Source organism: Oryctolagus cuniculus, chromosome 19, assembly GCF_051225735.1.
Source record: "Oryctolagus cuniculus isolate XC-2025 breed Fujian yellow rabbit chromosome 19, ASM5122573v1, whole genome shotgun sequence".
NCBI lineage: Eukaryota > Metazoa > Chordata > Mammalia > Lagomorpha > Leporidae > Oryctolagus > Oryctolagus cuniculus.
In genome coordinates, this window is record NC_142885.1 from 13,958,154 (window position 1) to 13,980,030 (window position 21,877).

At 50.0% G+C, this 21,877-nt stretch overlaps 1 protein-coding gene across 10 annotated transcripts in view; it reads right to left on the reverse strand.

Annotated features, from left to right (window-relative positions):
* Positions 1–21,877, reverse strand: part of AUTS2 (activator of transcription and developmental regulator AUTS2) — a 1,250,408-nt gene that overhangs the window by 88,444 nt on the left and 1,140,087 nt on the right. For 8 of the 10 annotated variants that reach the window (XM_051847921.3, XM_051847919.3, XM_051847925.3 and 5 more), the window contains one exon: positions 13,253–13,304. In XM_051847921.3, the coding sequence (XP_051703881.1) occupies positions 13,253–13,304 (52 nt within the window). Of the gene's footprint in view, positions 1–13,252; positions 13,305–16,802; positions 16,962–21,877 lie in introns of those variants that run through there. The other 2 variants (XM_089320646.1, XM_089320645.1) reach the window with 2 other exon arrangements.

Consider the following 21,877-nt stretch of genomic DNA (forward strand, 5'->3'; position numbering starts at 1 on the left):
AAGTCAGAGCCATTCTACCGGAGAAGTCAAGTACAAGGGCACTGGCACCACAGCACTTTTATAAACCCTGGGGTTTTATAAACATTCACTGAGAAGATAAAACTGGTGTTCTACCACCACCCAAGATGCAGGCAGGCAGAGGAGCAGGAGTCTCTGTTATTCTGTTATTATATAGGTTAATACCTAATAGCTGGTACTCATTCAAATTGTAGCAGCTCACTTCTCCCTCACGCCTTGGGCTCAACCCCGTCTCCCCTCTGAGATCTTTCTTACAGCGATGCAATCTCTCCTGCAAAGGCCAGAGGCTTCATCTCCCCCACAAGTTCTCACAAGTTCAGGATTGAAGTCATGCTCTTTGTACAAGGCACCACTCCTTCCCAGCGCAGGAAAACATGTGCCCTCGGCAGAAGCTTCAGGCTCTGACACGGCCAAGAACATTCTTTATAAACATTTATTTATTATCTGGAAGGCAGAGTGGCACAGAGAAATCTTCCATCTGCAGGTTTATTCCCTACCACCACCAAATGCCTGTAACAACCAGGGCTGGGCAGGGGTAGGCTGAAACCGGGAGCCAGGAACTCTGTCTGGGTCTTCCATGTGGGTGACAGGGACCCAAGTACTTAAACCATCACCTGCTGCCTCCCAGGGTGCACACTGGCAGGAAGCTGGATTGGAAATGCCATCCTCCACTGCACTCCCTGGCCACAGCAGAGGGCTGGCCTGGAAGAGGGGCAACCAGGACAGAATCCGGCGCCCCGACTGGGACTAGAACCCGGTGTGCCTGCGCCGCTAGGCGGAGGATTAGCCTAGTGAGCCGCGGCGCCGGCCTAGGGCCAAGAACATTCTAACACGAACTTTGGTCTTTACATCCAGATGGACTCTCTGACCCTTGCTCAGACTTGGGCCTGGGTCTTCTGTCCTACGAACTCCTTGTAGTATGCCAACCAGGAGAGAATTAAAGTGAAAAATTGGATTGAAGAAACAAGAGGGAAAAAAAAAAAAAGGGAAGCTCTATAGCTATCCAACACACAGACGTTTTCACAAGAGCTTAATGAAACAGTTTAACTGCGTCCATCTTCACAACGGAACACACGAAGGGCTAGGCTTTAGCCTACTAGGGAGCCCTGGCCGCAGCGTCAGCAGCTCTCCGAGCGGGTGACAATCTGTAGGCTACTGAGGACAGGCTACTTCAGCTCTGCCCACCCTGGAGGGCTCACTGTACCTCAGCGTTTCCTCCGCATTTCAAGAAAAAAAGTAGCAAGGATTTCTTTGCCACTACAATGCTTTAAAAAAAAAAATCCCTTTTTGTGTTTTAAAATACATTAATCAGGGCAGGCATGTGGCGCAGCAGTTAGTCCTGCATTCCATATCCAAGTGCCTGGGTTCGAGTCCTGGCTCTGCTTGGGACTGCAGCTTCCTGCCAAAGTGCACCTTGGGAGACAACAGTGGGGGCTCAAGTGCTTGGGTCCTGGCCACCCATGTGGGAGACCTGGATGGGGTTCTAGGCTCCCAGCTTTGGCCCGTTCCAGCCCTGACTGCTACGGACATTGGGAGAGTGAACAGGCAAAGAGAAGACCTCTCTCTGCCTTTCAAATAAAATAAAACAAACAAACAAACAAACTCCTCTGGTCCTAGGCCTGTCCCTTCACTCTGGTGTCTCCAGAGCCTGCTATGTGCTTGGTGCCCAATCATCGGCTGAATGAAAGAAGTAATTTCAATACATCTTCCCTGCAAAGCCAAATGAAGGCATAAATGGGATAACCACTGACACCATTGATTTAACAGCTGACAAGTCTGACTTCAGGAGAAAACTCCTTGTCAAACCCAAGTGTATGGAAACAGAAGCCCAACCAGAGCAGCTCAGGGGGTCCTGGAGGCACTGGGCTTTCGGGGCAGGGGTAGGGGGAGGGGGTGTAGAGCTTTACTGTGGAAAAACCTTCCCTGGCTGCAGATAATGAGAAAATGATGTAATCTTGGCTAAAATTAGGTTTCAGTGTTACTCTGCTGAGAGATGTGAAAGGTGATAGATAAGGAGGGGAAAATGTTTTCCAAGTGGCTTTTAAAGGCATCCAAATATAACCGCCTCCTACATCAGTCTATTAACGGGCGCACTTGAGACATCTCTCTCTTGAAAAGGACTCTCAGAAAAAGCCATGATGTGCTCTCAGCCTCCTCCTTTGTACGACAAGGTTTACGAGGGTCACAGAAAGAATGCCACTCCCTCTCAGAGCACTCCCCACCCCCAGCACAGAGGTGGCTAGGGCAATGTCCCTGCTTGGCAATCCCAGGTCCCTGCTCCTGAAATCCGGCCAGAAAGTAGAGATCGGTTCACTCAGAGGCATGGGAATGAATGGGCACGGAGAGGAGAAGCAGGGGGAGAAATGTGGTCTTGGGAGTAGGCGAGGAAATAGGAGAATCAAGGGAGCATTTTGGCCACACCCGATCCGTTAACCCTCCACCACCAAGGCAGAGTCCCTACCAAGAGCCAGGAGGCGTACAATACCTTGGGGGACAAAAGAACCAGGGAGGACCTCAACAGCATCCTCCTGTAGCACCCGGTTCCCCCAGTGCTAGTATTATCCTGTCTGTTTCTGCCTTCAGCAAGGGCAGGGCCCTTTCTTCTTCTTCCTCTTTTTTTTTTTTTTTCACAGTCCAGAGGTTATGAGCGCATGCCTTAGAGAGACTGCACCACATTACCAGCTGTGTGATCTTGGGCAATTTACTTAATCTTTCTCAGCCTCATTCATGAATTATATACAAAGTGACTTTTTTTTTTTTTTTTTTGCAAAACACAAGTACTCAATAAATGTACCTATTTATATGAAGGCCCTTCAAAAAGTTCACAGAAAAACAGAATTAAAAGCTGTTTATTCTGCTGTGAAATAATCTTAAATTGCATGCAGTTTTCTCATGTATTTTTCTCGAATTTAGCTTCACTCTCTCTAGTGAAGATGCCATCTAGTGAAGATTCTCTCTCAGGTGAAGATGCCATTTCTTTTTATTTTTTTCTTTTCATTTTTTTGACAGAGTTAGAGAGAGAGAGACAGAGAGAAAGGTCTTCCTTCCAATTGGTTCACCCTCCAAATGGTTGCTACGGCCGGCGCACTGCGCTGATCCAAAGCCAGGAGTCAGGTGCTTCCCCCTGGTCTCCCATGCGGGTGCAGGGCTACTGCCTTCCCGGGCCACAGCAGAGAGCTGGACTGGAAGAGGAGCAACCGGGACAGAATACGGCGTCCCAACCGGGACTAGAACCCGGTGTGCCGGTGCCGCAGGCAGAGGATTAGCCAAGTGAGCCGTGGCACCGGCCCTGAAGATGCCATTTCTAAATTATTTTCTAAATAAAAGAGTTGCAGGGGTGGGCACTGTGGTGCTGCTGGTTAAGTTACCACTTGGGACCCCCACATCCTGCATTGTCGTGCCAGTTTGAGTCCCGGCTACTCCACTTGTTACCCAGCTTCCTGCTAATGCTCCCGGAAAGGCAGCAGATGATAGCCCAAGTAGCTGCATCCCTGTTGCCTTTGTGGGAGACCCAGATTGAAATCCAAGCTCCTGGCTTCTGCCTGGTCTATAATGCTGACTGTTGTAGGTATTTGGGAAATAAACCAGTGAATGGAAGCTCTCTCTCTCTCTGCCTTTCAAGCAAATGAATAATATTTTTATTAAGTAGCTATGAAAATGAAATGATAAAATATATGTAAAACACTTAGTCTAGTGCATAAACAGATCAAAATATGGTACAAGACGCCTAAGGGCTTTAGATCCATGATGTCATTTAATCATCAACAGCAATTCTATGAAATGGGTTTGATTCCTCCCATTTTACAGGAGGGAAACACTGGTGCTAAGATGTTTTAAATGGCCTCAAGTTCTACAGCTCCTAACTGGTGGAGCTGGGCTTCAACACCAGGCTTGTGTGAACCTCAAATCTGAAGCCCACATTCTTTTTTTTTTTTTTTTTTTTTTGACAGGCAGAGTGCATAGTGAGAGAGAGAGACAGAGAGAAAGGTCTTCCTTTTGCCGTTGGTTCACCCTCCAATGGCCGCCACGGCTGGCGCTGATCCGAAGCCGGGAGCCAGGTGCTTCTCCTGGTCTCCCATGGGGTGCAGGGCCCAAGCACTTGGGCCATCCTCCACTGCACTCCCTGGCCACAGCAGAGAGCTGGCCTTGAAGAGGGGCAACCGGGAAAGAATCCGGCGCCCTGACCGGGACTAGAACCCGGTGTGCCGGCGCCGCTAGGTGGAGGATTAGCCTATTGAGCCACGGCGCCAGCCTACCACATTCTTTTTTTTAAAAGATTTATTTATTTGAAAGTCAGAGTTACAGAAAAGAGGTCTTCCATCTGCTGGTTCACTCCCCAAGTGGTCCCAACAGCCAGGGCTGACCCAGGCTGAAGTCAGGAGCCTTGAGCTTCATCTGGGTCTCCTACATGGGTGGCAGTGGCCCAAGCACTTGAGCCATCTTCTGCTGCTTTCCTAGGCCATTAGCAGGGAGCGAAGCAGCCAGGCCCTGAACTGGTGCCCATATTGGAAGCTGCCATAGCAGGAGGCAGTTTTACCCACTACACCATGAAAGCCCACATCCTAAGTAACTGCTACTTAGTAACTGCTAAGTAAGTAAGTACTGTAAGTAACTACTAAGTAACTGCATCCTTTGCGTTGTTTGGGGTCCTCTGGTGATCACGCATCCTGATGAATTATGCAAACCTAAACATTTGACCGGCCCAACAATCACTCTGCAGATCCTGGAAATCATTCCTGCCTTTCAGAGCAGCTAAATAGGCTACACCAGGTAAATAACACGGAAACCATTGTTTTCTTGATGACCTACCTGCTCTAACATTGCGAGAACAGGTCAGTAACCCAACAGCCTACTGATTTCATCTCCAAGGCTGTACTGACCGCCCTCTCTTCGGTTGCATTCACACAATAAGAAGGACTTGACACAACAGACAGTGGCAGACCGCAACACTTGTGTGGCATTTGCTTTCCCTTCTTTCTTTCAATTTTTAAAGATATATTTATTTGATAAACTAAATAACAGAAAGAGGAGGGAAAGAGAGAGAGAGAGGGAGAGAAAGATTTTCATCTACTGGTTCACTCTCCAAATGGCCCCAACAGCAGGCTGAAGCTAGGAGCCAGGTACTCCAACCCAGTCTCCCATGCCCATCCCTGTGAATCTCTCTTCTCTTCCCTGTGGGAGGAGTTTACCTCTCACTCCACGGGGGGGGGGGGGGTCCTTGGTCATGTGACTCGCTCTGGCCAATGAGATGGCTGGAAACACCACACACATGGCAGCTGCACCTTGAAGAGGCATTCTGTGGTTCTGTCTCTGCTGCTTGCCATCTCTCAAGATAACCACCACCAGGGGCTGCTCCTTTAGTTGGGGTCCCAGAACACAGATGAAAGCCACAGCTGACCCACAGCTGGCCCTGAGCACAGCCGCTGAACGATTCCACCATTGCAGCAGCATGAGCAAAAGCAGACTAACAGAGACCCTATTCACTGATGTGTAAGAGTCACAACATCTCAGCAGAACCAGCCTTACAGGTGCACAGCTATAAAATGGTCAGTGGTTTTCAACAGAAAGCCCATGGGATGTGGCGGCTCTCAAGGGAGCCACACCTCTGGCAGAACCTCCTTTTTTCCAACTCTTGCGTTCAGTTCATATCAAGTGGTTTGTTCAAGCGGAAAATTCTGCACACAAGACCCACAGAGACCTGGCAGAACACCCCCTAGAGATCAGCTTCTTCCACTCCCATCCACGGACTTCAGGGGTCGGGGAGAAGCTATCTCTAGGAGGAAAGGCAGTGGTGTTGCCTCTTAATGGCCAGCTTCCCCCTCGAAGTAAAATGCATGTCCAACACCAATTTATGAGTAGCTTGATACCATGAGATCTTAGACTATACTCTCCCAGCAAGGGCCCGCCAGCTCAGCCAGCAGACAGAAGTCTCTGGGTTGAGGGAGACAGAGGACACACTGTTGAGTGGTCCAGAACCTCTAAATTCAGGCCCAGAAATTTCCCTGGCGAATCCACGAGGTGGATCCTGACTAGAGAGCCGCTTCTCATGTTTGAAAGCACAGGCTGGGCAAGTAGGTAAAATACTTTGATGTTAGCTGCAGGCTAAATGAAAGACAAGCTGAGCAAAAGTTCAGGCACCATGAAATTAATAAAATCACAGTCGCACTCGCTCGACCATAGGTTCAGGAATAAACCGGTAAAAATCCGAAAGGCACAGCGCGGATGACTCGAGTGGGAATCAATCATTTTCTCCACTGAGGTTGTCTGGCATTTCTTTACACAGTATATTCACCAGACTTGTAATTCACTGAAGTTGCTTCCTGAGATGGAGCATTGCTGGGCTTTCTGAGTAATTGAGACGAATTTTGTTTGTTAAACAAATTCCAGGCAAGAGTGTATTTGACTTATGCACAGGGAAGGAAAGAATTCTTATGTAAGCTGCAAAACAATAGAGTTTTATCTTATCTGCGGAACTTATTGCCGCTTGCCTGTGTGTGTTTTACTGCCAAAATAAAATAAATTGAATCAGCTCACACATGATAACATGCTCTTTCCTAACTCATACTAATTGCTTGGCTAATTGATGTTTGTTGAACTTTCTCCATTTCATTGAGTGATTAGGTACAAAGCTAACAGTTGACATCTGTAGGCGCTTAACTGGCGTCTGTAATTACTGTTAATGTTAAATAATTGTTAGTTAATTGGAGTGGTAACTGACTGAATGGAATCCAGATTGTGAAGCAAAAAGAAACCTAGTTAAATAAACATACAGTTTCAGAGAAAACAACATTTTTCGGCAGTTGTCAGAAACCAGAAATAATCCAGAGGCCACGGGATAGCCACAGGCTTCCTGCGACACGGAACCTCCATGTCTGGGGTGACCTCGTGCACTTGAAAGTGTTACCAGGAAGGCAGTCCTCTGCCACTTAGCTGTTCTCACCAGGGACCCTTCGGGATGGATCTGCCCGGTGGTTGGTGGTGGTAGTGGTGGTTTTATTAATTCCAACTGTCTAGGCTGCCTACTAGTCTCTGGGACAACCAAATGCTATCCCATTGGCTACACAAAACACTACGTGTGAATAGATGGGAGAAAGTCTCTTGAACATTCCAGCTTTTTTTGGCCAATATTGCCAAGTACGGAGACAATTCTTTCGGAGGATGGCGGTAATCACCCCATAAAGTAAGCAGAGGGCTTTCTAGTGGGCTCTAAAGTAAACAGAGTGGTGTTTGAACATCTGACTAACAGAAAGGAATCTGTTACACTGTAATCGACTCCCAGGCGGTCACAGGGCACCCCGGAGGACCTGCGGCTCTGGGCTGCCGCCTTACTGCGAGGGGCTCTACCAAAGGCACCGTCAAGATCACGTCAAATGCTGGGGACTTCACCCTGGGCATCCATAAGTTCAGGGGGAAAAAAAAAAGGTAGTAGGCATTGGAAAACTATCTGGAGAGAAATGCTTTCTCACAGTGTGGAATATTTTTAGACCCTTGCTGGAGGATTCACACTACCAGTACGAGGCATCTGTTTCTAAGAATCCTCAAGGAATAATTCTATACAACAAATTCTGTATGTCAGTGTCAGCCTCTATAGGAAGGTCAATTTCCATGACAAAAGGAGCTGATTGCCTGCTATCTGCCCTATGGGTAGGAGGAGGAACTGAACTCCTCATAACTCCTTTGTCTCACATCAAGCACCAATTACCCTTTCAATACTAGTTAATTCTGCACGCCGCAGACATCTCTATCTCCTACAGCCCAGGGAAAGGCTCTGAAATACAAGAAAGTCCTTGGAAAGAAAAACAAAGGAGTGACAGTCGGCTGTTCCTTCATCTAGGATTTAGGACATAGCCAAAACAGGCCGCTCACAGAAGCCGGCACTGGCTCCGTTTCTCCTCGTGCACACATGGAACGGATTTCGAGTAGGGTCTCTGGACAGCTAAACCCCAGACCCTACATGGGATTGTGAAATGGGCTCTTCATGCTCATTATAAAAGGGTTTTAAACTCCAAAACAACTTTTTTTAAAAAAATTATTTATTCATTTGGAAGTCAGAGTTACAGACACAGAGAGATAGAGATTGATAGAGAGAGAGAGAGAGATGTAGAGAAAGAGTGAGAGATCTTCCATCCACTGGTTCACTCTCCAGATGGCTGGCCGTAAAGAGATAGAGAGATAGAGATAGACATAGACAGAGATGGAGATAAAGATGAGATAGAGATAGAGATAAGATAGGGAGATGGAGATACAGATGAGATAGAGATGAGAGAGAGAGAGAGAGAGAGAGAGAGAGAGAAAGATCTTCCATCCACTGGTTTACTCTCCAGATGGCCGCAACAGCCAGGGTTGAGCCAGGCCGAAGCCAAGAGCTTCATCCAGGACCTTTGCTGCTTTCCCCCGGGGCCATTAGCAGGGAGCTGGACTAGAAGTGGAGCAGCCAGGACTCGAATTGCCACCCATATGGGATGCCTGTGTCACAGGCGGGTGCTTTTACCTGCTCCACAACCTGGTCCCAACTTGTTTTTTCTCCTTAAAGAAAGTTACTCCAGAGTCAACTGCTTTATTTTCATGCACAGTTATCTTAGGGAAGGCACTTTTCCCAAAAGCCAGTGGTGGCCTTGGTGCTACTGTAAGTCTCGCCAAATGTTAAGGGATGAGGGATGTCTTTGTTCTTGGAGAATGTGTTAGGGTGCTCATTACTAAACCAGCAGTATCTCTGGGTAACTTGTTGGTCTCCCTGCCTCCTCAGAGCTCAGGCAATTTTTTTTTTTTTTTTTTTTTGACAGGCAGAGTGGACAGTGAGAGAGAGACAGAGAGAAAGGTCTTCCCTTGCCGTTGGTTCACCCTCCAATGGCCTCCGTGGTCAGCGCACTGCGGCTGGCGCACCGCGCTGATCCGATGGCAGGAGCCAGGTACTTCTCCTGGTCTCCCATGGGGTGCAGGGCCCAAGTACCTGGGCCATCCTCCACTGCACTCCCTGGCCACAGCAGAGAGCTGGTCAGGCAATTTTTTTAGCCAGGTCTTTCTGCAATGCTGACTGAATCTGACTGCCAGCAAGTTCTCAAAGGCCCTGCTACACCTGAAGGCCCCACCCCCATCTCTGTCCCACTGGGAAATCCTCAACACATAATCAACTAGTGTGCTCCACTGGCAGAGAAAAAGCAGTCCTGGGGCAGAGAGCACAGGGTGGCCTGGGTGTCCCGCGTGGCGCTCCCCAGGGTGAGCGAGTGGAGTGTCCACAATTCCTCACCTTCCCCACTGACAGGGGCGGGGCAGCTCCTGCCTCAAGGCGGGCAGTTACTCTGTTATGTGTCACATTCCAGTAGACACTTGGGGGGAGTGGACCCCAGGGCCTCACTCCTACCTGGATGATTCCCCAACCCCAGCTCTTCGTAGATGCCCACTTTCTAACGCGAGCCCGGTGGAAGGTGAAGGAGAGAGAGGGGTTGAGATGGTCAGTCACAGAGTATTAGACCTCTGCTGGCTCCTCCCTTTACCTCCACTCCCTAGAATTTGCCCTGGTCACAAGATGACTCTTGAGGGACAGGCTTTGGAGGCAAAAGGGGGCAGGGACAGAGGGCTTTGTCCCGCCCCCTCCCCCCCCCAAACCCAGATCATGGAGCTACAAAACACCAGACCCGGTTCTTTTCCTCCTAGAGAGGGATTCTCTTCTTTCCTTCTCAACAGCTCAGCTCTGGAGCAAGCTCAGATTTTTTTTTTTAAAGAGATGAATTATCTTGGCAGGATGAGTGGGGGCAGCAAAGAAGCACTCATTACCTGCACTTCTGTCCACACATCAAAGTGGCTAACGGCCAAGAGGAGGACCTGGAGTAGGTCTCAAAGGCAAATACCGGCCCTGTGGAGCTGACGGCCAAGTTGGTTATAAGGATCAACACTCTCGAATCTGGGGGACACAGCCTGTTGCTTCAACAGCAGCCCAACCAGCTTAATAGGGACAACAACTCAGTCTCTCTCTGTCTCACTGGGAAAATTAATTTTTTCTTTGGCAGATGGTTGAGTCACAAAGACAGAAGGATTCATAAAATTCACATGAACATCCTGTAAACATTTAAACACATAAAGATTAAACAAGGCAACCATGACCTTGATTAAAGTTAAACTATTTTTTATGTCTATAGCACCAAGCCCCGGGGTCTGGAGGCTCCCGAAATGCTCCGCTCTCATTGGGCATGTTGGCTGCACACGTTAATGTGTGCAGTTTGATTAACTTGTTTTAAGACAGGACATAAAAGGCACCAGAAGAAAGCAGGCATCCAGGTTCTCTATTATAAACCGGACAGACTCTACAACACAGGGGGAAGTTGAAATTAAAAAAAAAAAAATCAATGGGCAAAAGTGATACAAAAATATATCCATTGTATCCACTCTGTTTCAACTCCTGCTCCTTTCCAATTAATTGGTTTATTCCCGCCAGACATGTTGGCCCAGGACTAGGGTTTGTTATGATTGAAAATTTTGACCTAAAGAGGCTAAATGACTTGTTCAAGCTCATGAGCGGGCTGATGGGACTTGAGCCACGGCCCCTGCGGCTTCAGCCCAGAGCTTCATCGCCACAGTGCACAGCCCAACATCAAAGCTGCCCCCAGCAGCCCCTACCACAAGCAGCTTGTGAGATTAGCACTGCCCTCCCACAGTGAAATTTTATGGACCAGATCTGCCCACCACCAGGCTCAGCAGCCTAATCTCGCCAGCAGCTTAGAGCCACGCTTCTCCAGGGCCAGAGCACGGCCAGACCCCTCAGAGGGAGAGGTGCCTGTGGCTTCGAGGGGTCTGCCTGTCAGCTCCCCCTGCACTCTCGTTAGACTGTTCAATCGGCAGAGGCTTTGAGGATTTTCCCAGTAGTGTTTGTTACCTGGTGTAAATTCGCCCTTTCTTACAATGCTTTCCTTTGCTCTTGGCTAAAGATACTGGACAAAGACAGGAGGCCTGACTTTCGGGCAGACAGGCTGCTTTGCAGAACTTGAACTTGATGTGCAAGAAGCTGACAGTTCCTTGGAGGCCTTGTCAACCATCCATCTAGTAAATACCGCCACTACCTGGAGTAAAAACAGACCCCAAACCGGGAGCACAGAACGAGAGACTCTGTGCACCTGTCTCCAAGCAATTATTGACATTATCGCTACACAATGAATCTCTTTTTGAAGTTGTTTTCCTGATATTTAGCAGTTTGAATACTAATCCCCTTAACAAAACTGCCCTGATGCTTCCCCCCCTCCTCACCACCTCCCCTTAATCTCTTTCTCTCCAGGGAGGAAGGGGGTGCGGGATACCAGTCGGTCTACTTGCAGCACCTGGATTTGCACTGATTCAGTCTCTTGTCATTCATGTTACCAACAGGAATTAGCATAAGGCATTAAGGGGAAACTCAGGAGGAGAAAAGAAAGGCCATTTTGATGGAAATAAGGGGCAAAGGAATAATCTGCCATCAACTAAAATGCTTATTTGTGTATGGTTTCCCAAGCAAGGCTTAGAAAAAGCCTATGTTGATTTTAGTGTACACAAAGAAACCTTAATCCTCTCAAGGCAACTAAATCACCCCCAGAAAAGCAGCTCAGAAGAAAGGCCCGCTGTCAGGAGCTGACTATTCACAATCCAATAGATGCCACAAATCACACTCTGTAAGTAAACACAAATAAGAATGTGGGAAACGCTGGACTGGAAGCCACTGGAAGGAGGCAGAGGGGCGCTGCTGCCAGCCCTCACTCTCCATCAGCTCTCGAGAGTCTCTCAGGACGGAGGAGGCCCCAGAGCCTCCTCCCAGGCTGCAGCTGACCCCAGAAAGGGGGAAGGGAGCAGATTAGCCGAGGAGAGATGCAGCCACGTGTGCTGGAGGTCCTGGGGGAATCACAGAGACACGGAAGCCCTGCGGGAGCTGACCTGTCCTACCTCCTGTCCCTCCTGTCATGTCCCTTCTGCACAGGGACACGCCGCTGTCCACCAGTCCTCGCCCCTCATCCAAACCAGCAGTAAACAATCACGCCTCTTCCACCCAGGAGTGCTGAACACCATCAACCACACATATCTTTTATTGGGCTTTTAGCATTATGGGTAACAAATTTACACAAACTTTCAGTCCATCAAAAAATATGACGAAAGATAAAACTGGAATACTCCATTATGCAATAAACAGATAAAATGCAATATGACAGTAATTCTAGGAGCAACAGCAGTCACGTAAGCACACACACACCTCAAGGGAACTCTAAACGTAATGTACTATTTAAAACTGCAGTTGGTTCAAATTCCAAAATAATCTGGGGGCTCAAAATAACTGCACTTGGAAATTGTCTTCCTAACCAGCCAGCGAACGTGCTGGCCAAGGCAACCGTGGAAGGCTGACACGGGCTCCAGTGCCACTTCGCGAAGGCTCAACTCTATTCAAAAGCTCCCAAGCACCACCAGCGGAACACAGAAAGAGTTCATCAAAGAAAGCACACCTTCTTTATTTAGCAATTACCAAGCAAGCCTCTAAATCAGGTTCTGGAGTGGAAAGAGTACATAGTTTGCATAATTTACACCTTTCAAATTATACGGCTTTCCAGGCCAATGATTAGAGACTTGCCGAAATTTCATTATTTCCAACAATACTGCTCCAAATGAAAACTGCCCCGAAACCTATTGGCAATGATTTAAGGTAAGTTTTTCCTTAACGCCCTGCTGTATCATTAGCCATTCTCCCTCTCTCTCTCTCTCTCTCTATTGCAGTTTGGGAGAAATTAATGGGATAGTACACATTTAAATTCTGCCCTCTTGCTCGTTTATTAACTTTACAGAAAACCCACAGCACAGTAAGGACTGCTTTATGGCCACAATACTGTGGATACTGAACATCCACTGGTTATTACAGTCTGCAGTCTGTATGGGCTATTTATAGTTCTCCCACTGCTGGGGAGTTGATAAGTAACAAGTTAAGGCATTTTGAGAACACTTCTTTTCTATCACAGCCTCCCATGTTGCATTAAAATCACACACATCCTAGTGATTTCTCATTCCAATCAGTTCAAATAAGGATGCAATGTGTTCCTTTAAACTTTTTAAACACATCAGAAACGCATAGAGTCTGTCACCAGCAAACACACCAAATTAGAACAGTAGCTGCCGAATGAAAAAAAAAAAAGAGACCACATCATTTTTTACTTTTTTCTTTTCATTCTTCCTAGGCAATGAAAATGAAACTAATGTGAAAATAAGCAAGAACAGGGACCAAGGATCTTACCTTTGTTTACGATAACTGTGTTGAAGAGTTTTTCAGAGCTAGCATCTGAAGCCTGAAAAACAAGAAGGGGAAAAGGTATCGTTACTGACCTCATCATCGTCATTACTAGGATTTTAAATCAATTTACTACATTTTGAAAAAACCTAACAGGGCAAGCAGCAGTTTCTCCAAATCATCCATAAGGTGGTGCTAGTTGACTGCTTGAGAAAGACCTGCAGTGCAGTTATTTGCTGGGGGGAAAAAAATCTGATTTTAAAAATGTGTCCTTATTAGACATATTATCTGTGCAAAACATATTTCTAGGAGATGATACACAAGGCAATTCAGTTCATTCACATAATCATTTTGCAATTCCGGTGACGGATCATTATTTTGGAAATGGCGTTTTTTTTTTTTTTCCAGGGTATTTGCAAGACATGCCTATTTTTCAATTTTCTTTCGCAAATCAGAAAGGCCTATTATTCAGTGCTAAGCTTTTCCTCGCTAAGTGTCGATCAGCGCTCCCAGAATCAATTTGGTTCAAAGATTCATTTGATGACCCTAAGAGCCTTGCTCCACACAGTTACCAGGACAGCCTTGGTGTTCACAGGGCTGTGAGCTGCCGAGCCTGCCCGCACACCGGCCACCATGCCTGCTTCCAGCGTTGTTGCCTTTCCATCTTCTAGAGACCCTGTCTAATTACACCAGCGGCTTCACGAGGGGGAAATAAGCCTGTTTAAACAGCAAGGCTAAAGCCAATTCAAATGATGCACTCAGGTTGTGGAGAATAAATACAAAGTCGGTTTGGAGGAAACTGCTGTGATGTTTCAGAAACACTGGATATTTCTAGAACTTGGAAGATTAAAAATTAGGTATCCCCAGCTATGTAATTCGCAGGTCCCTCTGCATTTCAGGTTACAATGGCTCAGCTGTATTGATGCTGCTTTTGCTAGACATCTCTGCAAGACATCACTTCTCTGTCACACTATACACACAGAGATGCATATCCTGACAAAGCAAAGCATAGAATGTCGAATAAATACGGGAGACAGAAATGTAGGCAGTGGGTTGGGGGGTATCCAAACTACAGCGTATTCGGACTCTGGAGATGGCTTTGGGGACAAAGGAGATATTCAGTTGAGTCTTCTACCTTAGAGTGACCAAGATGGAATACTCCCATGCACATGGTGGGGGGTGAGTTCTAGTCCTCAATGCAAGTAATAGAGAAAGACACAAAGTATTTTTATTACTGCTACGTTCCTCTTTATTTTAATTCTGATCTGCCTTCTGGAGAGTTGGCTCCAAACATAAACAGATCGAGAGAAAAAATGGATGTGCCAAACAAGTATTAAACTGCATGCATTTATACACGTTTCAAAATAAATCCTTCATAGATTTTTTTTTTCCCTCCTACTTTGCAGGAATTAAAACAACAACAACAAAACACTGAAGGCCTTCTTTCCTGATGTCTTGAACTAAAGTAAATAAAAGTATGTATTTTAGTAGCTTTTCCTAAAAAACAAACCACAGAGAGTGCTGCATGGGCAGGGAGAAACGCGTTATAGATGAAATGGCAAACGAATGCTGAGTTAAAAAAGCCAAAAATTACACCAATGGCGCCGCTATACTGATATATTAACTAAGATTTCTAGGAATCAGAGTTTTCCAGCTAAAAACTTCTAGATGAATATTTCACCATTCTTCAATTAAAAAAAAAGTATCCCTCAGAAAAGTATTCTTAGAATAACTGTTACATTCATGGTTTAAAAATTAAACTCAAGCTGGTATTTGTGAAAGAAAAAGTGCTTATGAAATCATTTTACCAAACTGAAGCAACCATTTAGGGATTACTTATTAAAAAAAAAAAAAAGCAGGTCTAAGTGGCACGAAGAAAGGAAAACAAATTACTGTCCACTCAATGCAAAAGGCAGAGATAGGCAGGGGAAGGGAAGTTTGCATTTGCACAGAGAGTGTGTGTGCACCAGGAAGGTACAGCTCTGCTCGGAGGCTGCGGGCGCGCAGGCCTTCCTCCTCGGGAGTGCCACCTTTGTCAGCTCCGCTGGGGCTCGGCAAGGTAGTGTCACCAGACAGTGAAGTGATCCTGACGTCCCCAAGCAAACCCGAGGATGTGATTCCCACCGTGCCAAGCAGTGAAGTTATTGAGGAAATGGGTCTGGCTTGGGAGCATGTGTTCTAGCAAAAGCGTCCTGGGCCCTTTAATTCACTGATAGGTGTCACAAAGCTAGAAATGACGCCGCCTGCAACGGGGGGCAGAGGGCGGCTCCAGGAGGCCTCCAAGCTCAAACTCCCCAAGAGGAGTCGGCGCCGCGACTTTGGTTGCACTTAATAATGGATTCAGGAGCGCGCCCAGAGCGCAGTCAGGGGTCGGACAGGCGCTCCTTCGCGGAGGGTCTTCAGTGGAAGCCACACGGATATCCCCCTCTGCTTTTCCTCAATGAACTTCCCTTCTAGTTAAGCCTCCAAAATATTTGTACCAATTATCTGCCTCCTCGGCTCTTCATCTTGGGGACGTTTCCATATCCATTACGCTATTTTTTTTAAATTCTGCATTTCCTCCTATTACCTGTATTTTTATTTATTTATTTTTTTTTCTTTTTCTGTTGAATCGGGAAGGGCTGAAGGGCGCGCGGAGCCGAATCTGCAGGCGAGCGCGGGGCGCCTGGACCCGCCGCGGACCTGACGCTTTCTTTGGCCTTTTTTGCTCTTTGCCCCTCGCTCGGTGTCGGAGCGTTAAGGGCACGGAGAGACTGCATCGAGGATTGACAGAGAAACAAAGCTCTCTTTTAGCTTTTCATAATTAAAAAAAAAAAAAAAAAAAAAAAAAAAAAAAACACTGCAAGGCGTAGTTGGCGTCTGCGGAAAAGTTCAGTCAAGCCGACTAGCCAAAGGAAACGCGGCGGGCGAAGGGAGTGAGAAAGCCCTGGGCGCAGAGCCCGGCCACCTCCATCCCCTCCGGATGCAGACCCCGAGGGCCGCCCCCCGCCCCCGCCCCGGCTGCAAGAGGGACTTTCGAACAGGCGAAGAGAAACCTTCTCGAAACTTAAGCACGACTTCCTTGACCAGCTGCCGATCCGAGCCCGGATTCCCTTTTGCTTCCCTCGGCACCGCGTGCCGACTGGGACCCCGACCCCCGACCCCGGACACCAGCCAGCCGTGCAGCGCCCCGGGGCCCCCAGCCCGCGGCGGGCGGGCGCAGGCCTCGACCCGGCCCGGTCCCGGATCCGGCAGAGCCCCGCTGGACTCGCCTCTGGCCCCTGGGCCCTCCCGGGCACCACCGCGCTGCTCCGGGCCCCGCGCCACCGCTCCCGGGCCAAGCCCGGCCGGCCGAGGAAGGAAAGTACAAAGGCGGCGACGGGGCCGCCGAGGGGGGGGGGGGGCAGGGAGAGGAGGAGGAGGGGGACGGAGGGGGCTCGGGCGCGCCAGACGCGAGGAGCCCGCCCCTGCCACCCCTGCCCGCGGGCCTGGCCGCCGCAACAAAAGACCCCCGACCCAGCCGCCTCGCTTCCGACCGAGGGCGGCGAGCGAGCCGCGCCCCCGGGGGCTGCATTACCTGGTCGCAAAGGGTTAAGCGGTCCTGTCAGCCCCAAGTTCATGGTTTGGGTCCTTGGCAGGGCTCTCGATGGGTGATCATCAGAAACCAGGGGGAAAACACCAAAGCGCACGGAGAGAAAACGCCCAACTCCAACCCGGCTCGGTCCGCCAAGAGTCTTCCTCGCCAAAGTCTGAGAGCGGATGCAAGCGAACCAAATCCGAACCGGAGTCGCAGCAGCCTTCGGGCGGCCGAGAGCCAGCGCCGCGCGCACACATCCAGTGCGGCCGAGTCCAGGCGGGCGGCGGGAGGGCGCCCGGCCCGCGCTCGCCGGCTGCCTCCCTGCCGCTCCTGCGGCGCACGGGGCCGGGCGGCGCGGCGGGGGGCTCGCGAGGCGCGTCCCGGGCCGGGAAGCTGGCGGGCGAGGTGGAGAGGTGCGGCCCGAGCCGCCGCCGCGGCGCGCGGAGCTAGGAGCGAGGCGGCGGCGGCGGCGACAGGACAAAGGAGACCATGTGCGGAGGGAGGGAGGAGGGAGGAGGAGGAGGAGGAGAAGGAGGAGGAGGAGGGCGCGCGGCGGCGGCGGCGGCGGCTGCTCCCCGGCGGCCGCCTCGGGCTCCCCGACAGCGGGTCCCGCCTCTCCAGCAGCGCCGCGGGCTGGCTGGTCCCGGGCCCGCCGCCGTCGCAGCGGCGCTGGAGGGGGACGCTCCGGGAGTCTTTGATTTTGTGTCGACCTCGCCGGCGCGAGGCGGCGGGAGGCGCTGCAGCGGCCGGGGCGCCGGGCGGGCTGCGCGGGGCCGCCGGCGCCTGCTGGCCAGAGCTCGCGGGCAGGTGGGCGAGCGCCCGGGGCTGGCTCAGCTCCGGCCCGAGCTCCGCTGGCGGGCGCCTGCTTCTCCCGCCGCTTCACGGCTCAAGTGAACTCCATCGGCGGCCGCCGCCGGCGCCGCGGGCTCCCGGGCTGGACGGTGGCAGGAGGGGGCGGCGGCGGCGGCGGGAGGGAGGGGGCGCCGGGCTCCAGACTTCGCTCCCCGACTGCGCCGAGCGCGCCTCTTCCAGACGCTCGCAGATCTCGGAGCGGGACTTCCTCGGCGCGCGGAGCCCGAGCCGCCCGTGCCACCGCCCCTCCTCCGTGCCGCCCCGCCCCGCGCGCCCCGCCCCGCGCCGCCCCTCCTCTCGGCCCCGGCGCCGGGTCGGCCCCGCGGGGGCGCAGTCCCCGGGCGCGACATGGACAGCTGTTGCTCCCCGCGCCGCTCAGGCCCTTGGGCCCCGAGGCTGCCTTCCCCGCGGGCGGATGCGCGGCGGGAACTGCAAACCTCCGCGCCTTCCCCGCGGTCGCCGTGGCAGGGAAAGGCCACTAGGCCCGCGGCCCGGGGGTGAACTGCGGCTAGGCCGGTCACATCTGCAAAAAGCTGGCTCACTGGGCAGTTGTGAGGGGTCGATGGGAGTCAGATATGTCAGAGTCCTGGCACTCGGGGGGGGGGCGCTTAGCACAAGATGATTACATTGTGGCACCTGGGGAGGGGGTGGGCGTGCGCACAAGATCACAGTCTAGGTATTAAACAGAAGGGTCTTCATCTAACCCTGCCCCCACCGCTCAGGTGGTCAGCGTTTATGAGAAGTCCAGTACATTTAGAAATCCTCCCCTCTTCCCAGTTCCTCAAGTCCTCTACCGTTGGTACACTTCCCATCCACAAAGTGGAGCCCACTTGGGTCCCCTGCCTTCCACCAAAGGATGAGAGTAAGACCCACACCTCCTATGTGGGCAGCAGTTGTATTCTGCCTTCTTTTCCTTTATCATCCACTGCAGCGCCTCGTGCAATGGGCCAAAGGACCACAAATGGACCCCCAGTGGGCCCCTGCACCCTGCTTCCACCAGAACCCACCCAGCTCCCGCTGCCCTGCCTGGTGGGCTCCCTTGGTGGAACGCTGGTCTCCTTTTCTCTCCTAACCACAGCCACTAGGGGAAAGGTACCACCAGGCCATACGAGGACAGAAAACCGCCGAGGACAGAAAACCGCCGGAGCTTTAGATACACATCTGCAGCCGGAGCAGGTTCCTCCTTGGTGAACAGGAAAAGCCACCGCAGAGGGAAAGCAGGGGTAGGTTGCAACAGCCACAGCCAGTGCACTGAGGAGGGGAGAGACGGAAGCTTCCAATGCCACCGTCACCAGCAGTGGGGCTTGGGAGAGCTGAACACCACATCCCAATGACACGGACGAGGCTGCTTTAAAGGTATGGTATCCATTCCTTACCTCTTTGAAGTTGCATATTCATCACACTCTGATTTCATGGCACCCTGAAAAACCTCTCAAGGAATGAAAAGGGTAGGGGTGCTTGCTGCATGGCATACCCCCCCCACCGCCTCTCACATTATTAATTTTGGAGATAAGAGGCCTCAACACCCAGCACCTGCAAGAGGTGGTGTTATGAAAGGTTCTCTTTTTTCCTTTTAAAGATAGGTGATAGTGATTCTTCTCCAGCACTACCTCCAGAGAAGTCAGAAGAAATGACACTCAGAAGGTGTAAGTTTGGAGACAGATTTTTCCAATTGCTTACAAGATGTTACAAAAATCAGTTAATGGCCTTAAGCTAGGGGGCATTCATTCTGAAGCTGTTTCTACAACACTGGGATAGCTCGAAGGGAAACAGTAAATTTTCAAGGAAAGACATTAAAATGTTGTTTCTTTTAGAGCAGTCAACATGGGACAGTTTTCTAGTTGCTCTAATGAAATCAATATTACAGGAAAAGCCCTGCCTGAGCTCCCAGGCAGGTCTCCCACAGGGGAAAGTGAGATGTACAAAGGTGGCAGTGACTTAGCTGACCTGCTCCTCTGACCGCTCAGACCCCTGGGATGCTTTCCTGACCCTTATCACGCCTTGCATTAGACTGTCCTAAGTGGTGACTGGGGAGGAGGCCTCGCATGATGGCCCGGGCACGTATGCACATGTCCCGGGGTCTCGATGACCTGGAACCAGGTAGAACCTGGGGCCATCAATAGTCAGGCCTCGGGGGCATCCACAGAATGCAGCAGCCACATGGAGTCCTGCTCCCCTCCCAGCCCCTGCCAGTCTGCCACCTCTAGTTTGCCTCCCGTCTTAACATTCTCCCCCACCTCGCCACCATGGGATGTGAATTGAGTCTATTCTGACTGATTTCCAGGTGGGTCTGTTCCTCCTGCTTTTTGGAAGGTGGTGAAGGTTCCCATGTCAACATCAGAAGGGAATAGGTATACAGCAGCATCATCAGTAAAAACAAGGAAGACAGAGCCCAGTGCTGTGGCACAGTAGGTTAATCCTCTGCCTGTGGCACCGGCATCCCATATGGGCACGGGTTCTAGTCCTGGCTGCTCCTCTTCCTATCCAGCTGTCTGCTATGGCCTGGGAAAGCAGTGGAAAATGGCCCAAGTGCTTGCCCCCTCCCCCCCCCCCCTTGCACCTGCATAGGAAACCTGGAAGAAGCTCCTGGCTTCGGATCAGCTCAGCTCCAGCCATTGTGGCCATTTGGGGAGTAAGCCAGCAGATGGAAAATCTTTCTTTCTGCCTCTCCCTCTCACTGCCTGTAACTCTACCTCACAAACGAATAAATAAATAAAATCTTAAAAAAAAAAAAGGAAGACAGAGGGGCAATTCTGGATAATCCAAGTATCGGGTGATTGGATCCTGGTCAGAGATCTGACTTTGAAGAATCAGGAAGTTTCATTTCCTCCCTCCCCTTTCCCTTCTTTCTTTCATCTCTCTCTCTCTTTGCCTTTCTTCCTTCAATTTTTTCTTTCTCTCTCTCCCCCCTCCCTTCCTTCCCTCCCTCCCTCCCTCTTTCCTTCCTTCCTTCCTTCCTTCCTTCCTTCCTTCCTTCCTTCCTTCCTTCCTTCCTTCCCTTACTCTTCCTCCTCCTCCTTCTCCTCCTCCTCCTCTTCCTCTTCTTCTTTCTTCTCTCTCTGTCTCTCTCTCTCTCTCTCTATCCTCACTTCCCTGTATGGAGATCTGAATGCTCAGATCACAGGCTGGAAGCCTGCTACTTTCGAGTGGCCTGACATATTCAGCACTAATGGCTCCCTGACCTCACCTTTAGCTTCTGAACCAGATTCTGACAAGTCTTAGACAATGGGCACCATAAGAGAAGCAGAGAGCACGAACTCAGAGACACACTGGCCTCTTCCAGTGTTAGATTACTTACTTCAGCAACCATTTTTATGACCAAAGATCTTAGCCAAGTTTATGATTAATCAGCTGGAAAAAATTTTAAACATTTTATTAAAACATGGAGTCTTCTTCCTCAAATCTTGAAATATATCTAAAGATAAATGGGTTGAGAAACTCATGGAAGTTCTTCTAAATCAATCTGAAACACTAAAATTTTTAAAGTTTAAAATGTGAGATGTGATTACGTTTGTATTCACAAATCACCAGACTCAGACTAAACATTTTGCTAAAATATTCCTTAAAAATTCTGGCCTTGTGTGGAGCATTTTATATAGAGCAAGTTCATGAGTTTCACTGTGCTCTCCATCATAAATATAATGAAACTCGGATCCCCTTCCTTGCCAACAGAGGACAAACTGGATGATTCCAGAGGTTGGTTTCAAGGAAGCAGAAGACTTTACAAAATTTTCTCTGAGCCTTTTATGATAAATTCTGTAGGTTGGCGATACCACTAAAGGAGAGCGGCAAGTCCCTAGATGGGCTTGTCACTTATTTCTGCGACTCCTTGCAAATTTAAGAGTCTTCAAGCTCTGCAAGTCCAGGTTTCTGTGAGTGCTTTGGGCCGAGATGAGAAGCTGGGAGTCTGGGGCTGTTCTCTGGTTGGTGTCAAGGTCTTGTCATTCCCAAGCTGGGAGACCCCAGGCCAGTCTCTTCAGTGTCCCTGCCTCGGTTTGCTCATCTGTAACTGGAGATGATAACAGCACCTACACCCTACTGGGCTGCCTCTAATAGCGCCCAGCACCCAGGAAGTGGGACAGAGGTGCTGCCTGTTAGCATTCAAGATGGCACGATCTTCTTTTGATGACTGGAAACCAACAAAAATAAAAGCACACCCTGGCGTGGCCTCCAAGTCCATGGCCAACCTTCGTCTGGAGACGAATGATATTAGCATATCATGA